The 11824-nt window shown below is 42.3% G+C and overlaps 1 protein-coding gene across 1 annotated transcript; it reads left to right on the top strand.

Moving 5' to 3' along the window:
* Positions 1–2451: 2451 nt before the first annotated feature.
* On the top strand, positions 2452–5906 carry LOC148844850 (uncharacterized). Its single transcript, XM_088954018.1, has 2 exons — positions 2452–3180; positions 5533–5906. Exons 1-2 carry the CDS (start codon positions 2512–2514, stop codon positions 5689–5691), a joined length of 828 nt encoding a protein of 275 aa, XP_088810144.1. The 5' UTR covers positions 2452–2511; the 3' UTR covers positions 5692–5906.
* The last annotated feature ends 5918 nt before the right edge of the window (positions 5907–11824 follow it).

Here is an 11824-nt window from a genome sequence, read left to right as displayed (position 1 = left end):
ACGATATAATGTGAACCATCCCTATCTATAGCCAATCAAACTCCTTGGCCATTCAGTGGTATGGACCGAAACAGGCCATCCACGAGATGACAATAGAACCGAACACCACCTTCTTCACGTTAGATTCATACTTTGGACCCTGGACATGTAAAACATCCGAGAAATGGGCTTTGGATGGTGGGCTTTGAAAATTTGTTGGGTTGGGGATCCACGTTATATGGCTGGCCCATTATGGGTTTGAAATTTTGTGGGTTTTCTTGGTTTCACACATGGTTTGTTTTTTTTTTTTAATTTTTAAATAGGGGTTTTACCGTTCAATCCACCTCTGAAATCCTAACTACACCATACAGTTAGGGATAGGTACCAGCTTGCAATTGATGCCAATTCATGGGGGGTACAGGTGCTATAGGTGGAGTTGTTTATAAATTTGAATTGCCATAGATCTAGAGTTCAAATCTGAATTCTGAGATGGAGTGCAAGCTAAAAATCTCAAAAAAGTATTGATATTTTGGTTGTACATATGCTATCAACGATCGGGGTCTAGTTTGCTACAGCCTGTGTCAGGTCCCTCCGGATTATTACTCAGGAGTCAAGACGAAACCATGGCCCAGAATCATTCGATCAATAATCCGGTCTGATGTGATTATACCCAGTTATACTAACAACTATAATTAATTAAATAAATAACAATATGAAACTTGATTTTTAATATTGTAATCTTAATAAAAACCACAGTGAAAACAATTATTTATATATTAAAAACTTAAGTATGTTTAATCAAAATTATCTTATACATTATCTATCATATTTATACTTTTACACCTAAGATATAATAAAATTACAAAAAAAAAAAAACTAAAGCACCTTTATACATTATTAAGAAATAATTGGTTCAAAACAAATAAGAACCAAAACCAACGTAATTGATTTGGTTAGTTTGAATTTATTGGATAGAATCACTTATTGATATTTTATATAGGGATAGCAATTTTCTCCATTTCCTCGATCCCTATGGAGATCTGCCTCGAATGGGGTAAAGATGGGGATGATTTTTCCCGTGGGAATGGGGATGGGGAAATTTTCATCCCTGTTAGCGGGGACGGGGAGAGTACTCCCCGCCCCGTGGGGACCCCAATCCCTACTTCGCGGGATCCCCACTAATATATATGTATATATGTGTGCATACGTTGGATGGGGAGAGGCTCCTCGTCCCCGCCCCGCCCCATTGCCATTCCTAATCCCATAGTCAAAAATTTAATTATCGTGAGGCTCACGAACTTAATTGAGCTTATATATTCACATATATATATATATATATAAATATTTTTATTTTTATAAAACAATTGACTCAAAGTCAAACTTGAGTTGAACCGAGTTCAAGTTTACGAGCTTTTGATTCTAGCCAAACTCGACCTCAAGTCTCGAGTACGAATTAAGCTCTTAAACTTGAGCTCGAGCTTCATACTTTATTGGCAAGTTGACTTCAAATAACTAGATATTTAGCTTGGCTTGATTCGAATCCACCCCTAGCTATAAGCATTGCACTTGTTTTTTGTTGATTATGACTTATTTTTCCATAAGGCTTTTTTTCATAATGGTTTATTTGTTTTTACTAATCTTAGTAAGTATGCTTATTCGGATAATTATTTCTAGGTAAAACTTGTCCAATAAATAATCTTTTAATGTTCTTTTATGCTATCAATTACTTGGATAAAGAAGGAGGTGAAAAGGAAAAAACACTTATGGACTTCAACAAGTGAATAGGTAAATTATTTATCCACGAAGAGTGTGAATTAATCAAAGGGATAAATAGACTGCACTCCACCTTAAAATTCTAAATTCCACTGCATACCTATAACAATTTAAATCTTTAAACAACTCCATCTATAAAACATACCCACCTATATATGCTAATTGTATGGTAGGACTAAGATTTATTGGAATAGACCGAACAATACCACTTAATCAAATAATTGATACTCGTAAATATCATGAATTACCATTGAACCCAGTATCACAACTGATGAAAACAGATATTATGGTCTAACTTCCCAAATTAACCAATTTACCCTACTAAATACCTGCAAACGAACTGGCGTAGATGGTATTCTCGTTGATTTTGTCAAAATTCTGGGTTAAAGTGAATATTGGTAAATCTGAGATTCATTTCATCACGAATACTCTTCATCAATTTGGCACACGATAGATTTTTAAGAATTTTTAGCTATCCCCAAAGCAAGCTCATGGAATTTCAAATACATGGGAGTTGGAGTTGCGTATAAGGAAAAAGTAGGGTTGCACAGGTTCGGGTGATCGGGTTGCCCCGACGATATACAACCATAACCGAATGCAATGTCTTATAGATGGTAAGATCTTATCTGTAAGACATCGGACTATGGAAAACCCTAGATTACATACATATAAATCCTATCTCTGAGTTTATCATTCCTCGTTTCCTCTCTCTCGAACTCGTACTTTACCGCCCTCACCAGAGGTAGAGAGAGCAGAGCAATGGCTGAGAGAGGTGGAGAGAGAGGAGGTTTTGGTAGGGGCTTTGGCCGTGGAGGTAGAGGCGATCGCGGTCGCGGTCGCGGAGGCCGTGGTGGTGGTCGTCGCGGCGGCGGCCGTCGTGATGAAGAAGAGAAGTGGGTCCCTGTGACCAAGTTAGGGCGACTGGTTAAGGAAGGAAAGATCAGAAGCTTGGAGCAGATCTACCTCCATTCCCTACCAGTGAAGGAACACCAGATCATTGAGACGCTGTTGCCTCAGCTCAAGGACGAGGTAATGAAGATCATGCCGGTTCAGAAACAAACCCGGGCTGGTCAGAGGACTCGATTCAAGGCCTTCGTCGTCGTCGGTGACGGTAACGGCCATGTCGGATTGGGTGTGAAATGCAGCAAGGAAGTGGCAACTGCTATTCGTGGCGCTATTATTCTGGCGAAACTGTCTGTGATTCCGGTAAGGAGGGGCTACTGGGGTAACAAGATCGGGAAGCCACACACTGTGCCGTGCAAGGTTACCGGTAAGTGTGGGTCCGTTACAGTTCGGATGGTGCCGGCTCCTCGTGGCGCTGGAATCGTTGCTGCTAGGGTTCCGAAGAAGGTTCTGCAGTTCGCTGGTATTGAAGACGTCTTCACTTCTTCTCGTGGGTCCACCAAAACACTCGGGAATTTCGTCAAGGTTCGTTTCCATTAACTATAATCAGTTTTGGATCTCTGTATATGGTCTTGATGTGTCTGTTTTTTGTTAATGCTTGAATATTGGTAGTATTCCATAAACACAGTTTTACGATTATTGTCAAAATCCTGCGTCAATTGATTAACGTTTGAGTGAATTTAGTTGAAATGTTGGGTTGCCTATCCATATCTAACGAGGTGGATCAATCTGTTTTGGAACTCTTTATATGGTTTTGATATATCTATTTGTTTAGGTTCGTTAATAATTGAATATTGGTATGATTCTATAAACTTCATTTCGCTATCATAGTAAAAAGTCTATGGATTGATTAATGTTATAGCGAATTTAGTGGAAAAAGTAGGTTATGCTTTACCTGCCCATCGTAATGGTTTGCAAATAGTATGTTCTAATTAGCGTGCATTAAAATGGTACCTTCTTAACTGTTAAATTTTATAGTGGTTTCAATTGATGTTATTAGTTCTGAGCTTGTGTTTTCACATCATGTGATCATGGTTAAATTTTATATAACGTACTTTCCCATTTTTGGAGTTGAGATGGTGGTGACTCTGTATGCAGCGGTATTATTATATTTTAGATCAAAGGGGATATGTCCCTCGAGAGAGTGAGGATGACAATTGTTTTTTTGATTGATTAATGGAATGGAGGCTTATGATATCTGAAACAGCCTTTGAATAGTTGGTCCATGGTGTGATTAAGTTCGGTAAGTTGTGTTTGTATTATGGCCCTAGTTTTTTAGGACTTTGAAGTTGTCTGGATGTTTTACTTGACTTAAATGTAACCCAACATTGCTCAAAATTGTCTAATAAGGATTGAGATTTGCCAGGCGTTATGATTTGCTTTTAGGTCCTAGTCTATGGTACTTGCAGAATTTATGGTTATAAGCTTCTAATTACTTTCATTTTAATCTATGTATTCATTGTATCCATTAGAAGATTTTGTTACATAAATTAGCAGTTATTGCCATTGTCCCTTTTCTGGTTCAGAGTGATCCTTGTTGGATGGTTGTTAGCCCATTATATCGAATTTTACTGTGGATCTAAAAATTCCCAAGGCTGTATATATCTCGCTGTATTATCTATCATGACTGAACGAATTTACAGTGCCTATGCTTAAGGCTGTAATTGGGTTGAATTTGGATCTGATCTGGCCACATTTGAATCCAATCCTATATTTAAGTCTTAAATCCTAATCTGATCTAAAATCCAATCGAATCTAGGGGTCTAAGATCTCATTTTGTTTCTTTATGATTTTTGATTGGATTTGTCATTATTCTGGTTTCACTTCATCCTTAAGTAAATAATAGTCTAAAAAGTAAATACTTATTAACTCCAGCATAAATAATAAGTTTACGTAATATAAAATATTGAATTTTATTAGTTATTTGCTATACCATGCATAGGTATTCACATAATTATATATACCATAGAAAATGTAATTCGACTATGAAGTTAATTGGATTGGATAGGGTTAAAACAAATCCAATTCAATTATGTAAACATAAAAGCCAAATCTGAGATAACTGGATTGGATCAAGTTTTGGGCTTTGGGACCCCATTTACGGCCCATATCTTTTTGTTCTTGGTTCATTAAGAGGGGGGGGGGTTCTTTGGTGTGAACTGTTTTTCCTGTTTTTAGACATTAGTCCAAAATTGATAAAAATATAGAGACATTAGTCTAAAGAAGACTATCTGGTCTGAAAATAAGTTGGTTCTAACAAAAACACATTAAACATGTCTCTGGTTTTATCCGCGTTTGTTTTGTTTCCCAATCTGGAACCAAAAATGTTAGAATTTCACGTTTAATGAATATATTTTCAACTAGTAATTTTGTCTCATATTTCACAAATCATATAATATCTATAATTGAAAAGTTCTTTTTGTTTCGAGGACATTGTTTAAATAGCCTGAATTGCTTTTTTGAAACAGAATCCACTTATTTTTGCTTTTCAAACTTCAGAGGGAGAAAAAAACAGATCAATTTTGTGTTTCAATTTTGCCCATTAAAAGGGGCTTGAATTCGACGTGGCAATATTATAAACAAATGGAACTTATAAAAAAAAAAGTTGAAAACAACTGAAAACAAAAACTCTGCATGATGTTTGGTGATCGTGTTTCTAAGCTGTGGAGAACTCAGGAGATTTTGGAGGACTGTGCTCTTTCGCCTTTTGCACTGCACGTACAGTAAAGTAGTCGTTATTGTATATTTGCATTGCAATATACTGTAGTCACCTTTGGTCTTTTTATTTTCATTTACCTTTTTGCTTGTGCAGTGAATGGTTTCCATAGAATTTTGATTAATTGGAAATGATACCATTATGGGTTTTGGCCTGTGCAGGCAACCTTTGACTGTCTGTTGAAGACGTACGGATTCCTTACACCCGACTTCTGGAGGGAGACCCGCTTCACTAAATCCCCATTCCAGGAGTACACGGATCTGTTGTCGAAGCCTACAAAGGTCCTCATTACTGAGGACACCACCAAGTTAGACGATTAGCGAGAGAGATCCTGGTTGGTAAAAAAAAAAGCTAGGTAGAGTCGGGGTATTTCTTTAATTCGGCTTCTATATATTTTATCTTTTGCGAATGTCCTTTTTCTTTTGAAGGTACAAATGAATGGGATTTTAGAATTTTCATTATGTTCTTTTCTGTTTGTACAAGAGTTTTGAATTGACAATTTAGCATCAAAGTTTCTTGGTTTTATTTGTTCCAACTGTTGCAGTCGAACTTTGTTTCTCGGTTGACAATTATTTAACTAGACTTTCTACGCTAAATCTTTCTGCCGTGCATCTGTAGGTTGGATGAGTTTAACTTATGATTTCAGAATAACCAAGTGGGAAGCCTACAAGTTCAAGGGATGAAAACTACTTGTGCCTGAACTTGGGCATGACACTACAAAGTAGGTTTAGCTATCTTTAACACTGTATCTTATGCCATAAACCCTATTGCTGAATGCTGAAGCAATGCCATAGGCGATACGTCTGTTAGCAATTTCTATGATGCCATGACTATTGTACGGGAAGAAGTTTGGCCAATAAGAATCATTTGAAGAATACCAGCCTGCTGATAAGGGATGCAAGTCGGGTTTGAGCCAATAAGAGTCATCAACTTGAATTGTTTTGGGCTCCGGCGAAATTTTGACAAAATCCCAAGTCCCAATTCAACCCTAACTCGCAAAATTTGCACCCCCTATCGTTGCCTTTCATTGTTGTCGGACTTTCTTTCTTGTGGTCAAGATAAGTCTCGAGCTTTTTTAGCAAGATCTTCGCCTCTGCCCTTTTTTCTGGTAAGTAAATTTAAGCAACTAAGAAGAAAATAAAAAATTTTAAGCCTCCATTCCACGTGTGATGCGATTCATTACATGATTTGTTTGCCTTGTCAAGGGCAAACGAGTTCGGCTTCAGTCAGGGCGAAGCCCATCCAAACAACAGTCTTTACTGCCTTGTCAAAGGAAAGGTTATTAGATTGGTGTGGACGCAGGTTTGCCCTGATGGAATTGGATCTCCATGTTCTGTATTATTTGGTATATGTTTGGCATGGTTGCTGCATGTACAGCACTGCTGATGTGTGGGTTGGAAGCATTGGAAATGTTGCTGTCAGGTAGGATTTTTTTTGGAGCAACAATAACCTTTTCTGTTTGGAGCAACAATATTCTATGAAATATTTTCAGCACTGGTACTTATTATCCAGTGCCATGTCATGTATTTATCACTGCTACCTCAGCAGCAAAGAGCTGCATCTAGACATCAAATTTGGCGTTTTCCCAATTTTCAAGGCCTGGCTTGCCACGCTATCTGTTGGTGTATTGCCATTTTCTAGAGCAATGGCATCGATGCCAAATAGACTCTTGATACACCTTGAACTACTTGCAATTGAAGAAGAATTATTAACCTTATAATTCTGGTGGAGTCTAGTTTTTGACTTTCTGTTGGTGTGATGGCTTGCCACGCTATCGCCCTTATCATGCCAAGTCTTAGGAAGTTTATTGAAATTTATCCTACTGATCGAAAAATCCATCAAAAATCAAAATACTCCTATTTATCTTCCTCCCCTTTTTTTTTCTCAATTTATTGTAGAATATAAGTTTCTCGTTTTTCTTTCTTCTACCACTATTATTAATATCAAGGTTCATAATATCAATATGCCTGATAAGTAGTTTTTTTTTTTTTTTAAAATTTTAATTAATTAATTATTTTTAAATCCGATTCAAAGGGGTCAGTTTAATGTTCACCCTCTAAAGTCAAACCCTAATACACCCCCTGTAGGGACATATCAAAAAATATATCAACTGAAATGACCTCATATATATTGATACTTTGAACCTTAACTATTACTACTACTACCAGTTTTTATAATATGCCTATGGGGCGAGGCACCCCTGCATGTCCTCTCCCCATTGCCTAAATCCCTACCCCGTCCCAACCCCATCCCTGTATAGGGGCATGAATTCAGCCTCTATAAAGTAGCTATTCTATGAAAATGAGTTTATAAAGTAGCTATTATAGTTGATAAATATGGATGACAAGTATAATTGGCTCTATCCGGTCATACCCAATTGTCCCAATAAATAAATTATTCTTTTTCGGGTGTCAGGTTTTGTCCTAACTGCTAATTAGAATGGGACTGATACACCATATGTCTAACCAGACACAAGCCATTGACAGCCCTAGCCAAATAAGGATGCCAATAGGTTGAGTTTTGTGATAGACACTAACACTGACCTGACTTATTGGATTGGGGTCAAGTTGGGCTTAAATGGATTTTAGGTTTTGAGTTCAGATTGAGGTGGATTCATGCTGGACAAACTCGTTGACATTACAACATTAAAACCTGATGAAGGAAGATTTGGTCCGACCTCTCTATTATGTGACACGTGGCAGAAACAACAGCTCGGCAAAAGGGGCCAAGCCTAGGCGGGAACAAGGGGACACACTTCGCCGAATTGACCCTTGTAACAGCTCGGGATACACTTCGCCGAACTGACCCACCTTGTAACAGCTTGGGATACACCTCGCCGAATTAACCCACCTTGTAACAGTTCGGGATACACCTCGCCGAACTGACCTGCCCTATAGATACCTCCGAGCTCAAGACCGCCTCACTCAGCACTTCGCATCACCTTCTGGGCACCAAAACCAAACAAGTCGTACCATGCCTGACACTAGGGAAGTCCGTGCCCGAGGGCGCCACGCCTGACTGACTTGGATCTGACGTTTGGTAGCAGCACTCTAAACGGCCACCTGCCACCGCCACTGACACCGCCATCTCCAGTTAGACGGTTAGGCAGTGACGGTTCTGTCTCAGTAGAAAGGACGACGGTCGAATTGACAAGCACAAGGGTAATCATACCCGATTTGACAAGGGCCTCGGGATGAGTACATGAAGTGACTATAAGAGCCCCCTGCCCCCCGACAACGGAGGTATGCAAACTTTGCGCTATCTGGTATTACCTTGCTTTTGAAGTGACTATAGCAGCCAGTGTGGCATCTCTCCTGGTCAGGCGAAGCGCAAACTGGGATGAGGAGCCCTGGATCCTTCACGTGGATGGTTCCTTGAACCGGCAAGGCAGCGGAGCTGGAATAGTCTTGTGCGGCCCGAGCGGCACAAAAGTAGAATACACACTACGCTTTGAGTTTGCGGCATCCAACAACGAGGCAGAGTACGAAGCACTGATCGCCGGGCTGGACCTAACGCGAAAGGTTAAGGCAAAACACTTGGTCATCTGCAGCGATTCTCAGCTCGTGGTAAACCAAGTTACCGGCGAATACGAAGCACGCGATCTCTCCATGATCGCATATTTGGCCAAAGTAAAAGAAGCCCTGCTCAACTTCCGGTCACACATCATCAAGCAAATCCCAAGGTCAGAAAACACTGAGGCCGACGCCCTGTCCCGGTTAGCCAGTACGAGTCACAACAATATGAGAAATGTGTACATAGAGGACTTACCTCGGCCTAGTATTCTTGGGGGGACAGAGGAGGTCGCTCCCGTCTTAGAAGCAGAGCCGAGCTGGATCGATCCACTTGCGAGCTTCCTGATAGACGGAACCCTCCCTGCAGCGCCAGGCGGCCAAGAGGGTGCAGCGCCAGGCGGCCAAATACGTCATAATAGATGAACGGTTATACCGACGGTCGTACACGCTCCCCTATTTGCGTTGCCTGCGACCTACCGAAGCCGAGTTCGTACTCCGCGACACTCATGAAGGCCTGTGCGGCAGACACTTGGGGGGCAGAGCACTCGCCCAAATGGCACTTCGACAAGGATACTACTGGCCAACGATGAAGGCAGAAGCTGTCGATCTTGTCAGAAAATGCGACAAGTGTCAGAAGCACGCTAACATCCACCATCAACCTGCCTCCGACCACAAATACCTCGCCAGCCCGTGGCCCTTTGCACAATGGGGCATCGACCTCCTAGGGCCATTCCCACCAGCAACAGGCGGTAGAAAATTCTTAGTTATTGCGGTAGATTATTTTACGAAGTGGATAGAAGCCGAACCTCTGGCAACTGTTACAGCTCGAAACATACAGAACTTCTTTTGGAAGAACATAGTATGTCGGTTCGGGTTACATCGGGTTCTAATCTTCGACAACGGCAAACAGTTCGAGGATATCAAGTTCCAAGAGTGGTGCCAGAACATGGGGATTCGGCAAAATTTCACGTCAGTCGTGCACCTGCAGGCAAATGGTCAGACGGAAGTAATGAACAGAGCCATCCTGCGCGGACTGAAAGCACGTCTGGATCGAGCTAAGGGATTGTGGGCCGAAGAGCTACCAAGTGTCTTATGGGCTCACCGAACGACTGAAAAAGCAGCCACGGGAGAAACCCCCTTCAACCTCACCTACGGCACTGAAGCAGTGATCCCGACGGAAATCGAAATACCAACGTTGCGATTAGAAACATACGACGATCGGACGAATGAAGACGAGTTACGCACCAACCTCGACCTACTGGACGAGGTAAGGGACCTCGCGCACATCCGAACAACGGCATACCAGCAGCAGGTAGCTCGCTACTACAATAACAGAGTAAAGCAATGAAGCTTCCGAGTCGGCGACCTGGTCCTCCGTAAGATTATGGTGCCCGAACCCGGCATCGGCAAGCTTGGACCTAATTGGGAAGGGCCCTATAAAGTAAAAACAGCGCTCGGGGGTGCATACGAACTCGAAACCTTGGAAGGCAAACGAGTACCTCGAACGTGGAACATCGTGAACTTGAGGCGATACTACCTATAAACCACCTAGCGATGTGGACGAAATTAGGCCCTATGTGCCACAAGGCAAGTCGAGGAACTTTGGCGTAGACAACACATTATCAGCTCGGTAAAAAATCAGTTCGCGGCATAAAAGACCACGGAAATTTAAAAACCCGGCAAAGAAACAGCTCGGGGAAGATGAGCAAGGGGAAAAAGACACTCCATTGCAAGAAACAGTACATTGGCAAAAAAAAAAATTTACATGCCCGGGGCCACTTCTTCGCCATCGGAAGGCACTTCAACAACACCCGAAGGCCCTACCTCTCCTTCAGAGTCTGGCTCGCCATCGGCAGCATTGGCCATCTCCTGAGTTATACGCGAAGTGGTTATGGCACTTACATCGAGGTCGGGGTACGTATTCCGGATCATCCCCCGGCTCAACTTGAACCCCCTCCTGTAAGAGTCCACCATCAGATCGTCAAAACGCGGGGAGGCAATGTAGTCTTCAACTGCCTTCTTCTTGGCGTCTTCAATGCCTTGGGAAAAAATCTGTGTTCTCTCCCTGATGTTCTCCTGAAGATATTCGACTTGATGCTGCAAATCCAACTTCAAGTCCGCCATATGCTTGACAACTACCCCCATGGCCTCGGCGTCACGCTGAGACCTCGCCTGTCTGGCCATCGCGACGCGAGCAGCCTCTTCAGCAACATAAGCAACCGCTTCAGCAGCTCGAGTATTTGCCTCTGCAGCACGGAAGGCTTCTTCAGCAGCATGAGCAGCAGCCTCAGCAACTCGCGCCTGTCGCGAGCTCCTCTCCACTTGGGCCGCCAAGGCATGAATCGAAGAATTCTCCTACCAAAAGAAACAAGTGAGCAAATGACAGCAGAAGCAACAGAATAAAAAAGGAAGACAAAATCTAACTTACCACCATGGCATGTGTTACGGCGCGGCAAGCGATCTGATTCAAGGGAAGATCGGTCCACGCTGCGACCTCCTCGGGGAAAGTAGCGTCCCTACTCTTCTGAAGAGCGTAGTTCGGCGTCAACACGCTCCTAAAATCCCCTTGAGCTCCCGAGCCTGAGGGCCCAACCCGCGTATGAGCAGACCCGGAGTGAGCAGGAGCACTTGAGTACGCAGGAGCGCCTGTATGAGTGGTTTCAGCGTAAGGCGCCCCGGCAGTCTCGTGCACCGGTGGAGTCACTTCGGGCTCCCTGGGTAGATCCTCTGGCGTATGGTCTGGGACTTGGGGCTCCTCATCCAGGGGCAGCTCGGTACGAGTTCGCTTGGCGACCCGCTTCCTCCTCTTCATACCTTAGAACAAACGCCCCTCATGAGTTCTCTCCGCGTCCATCACACCTACAGAAACGAGTTCGACATCAGAAAAAATGAAAGAACAAAGCAAGCAAGAAACCGCATAGCTAGAAACCTACCCGAATTC

This window comes from Nelumbo lutea, chromosome 7, assembly GCF_056320005.1.
Source record: "Nelumbo lutea isolate HS-2025 chromosome 7, American lotus-T2T, whole genome shotgun sequence".
NCBI lineage: Eukaryota > Viridiplantae > Streptophyta > Magnoliopsida > Proteales > Nelumbonaceae > Nelumbo > Nelumbo lutea.
The sequence above is the reverse complement of the archived record's forward strand: the minus strand, read 5'-3'. Positions and strand labels throughout refer to the sequence as shown.

Coding starts and splice junctions, on each gene's coding strand:
- LOC148844850 (XM_088954018.1), top strand. CDS start 2,512: ATGGCTGAGAGAGGTGGAGAGAGAGGAGGTTTTGGTAGGGGCTTTGGC. Junction 3,181..5,532: donor CACTCGGGAATTTCGTCAAG/GTTCGTTTCCAT, acceptor TGGCCTGTGCAG/GCAACCTTTGACTGTCTGTT.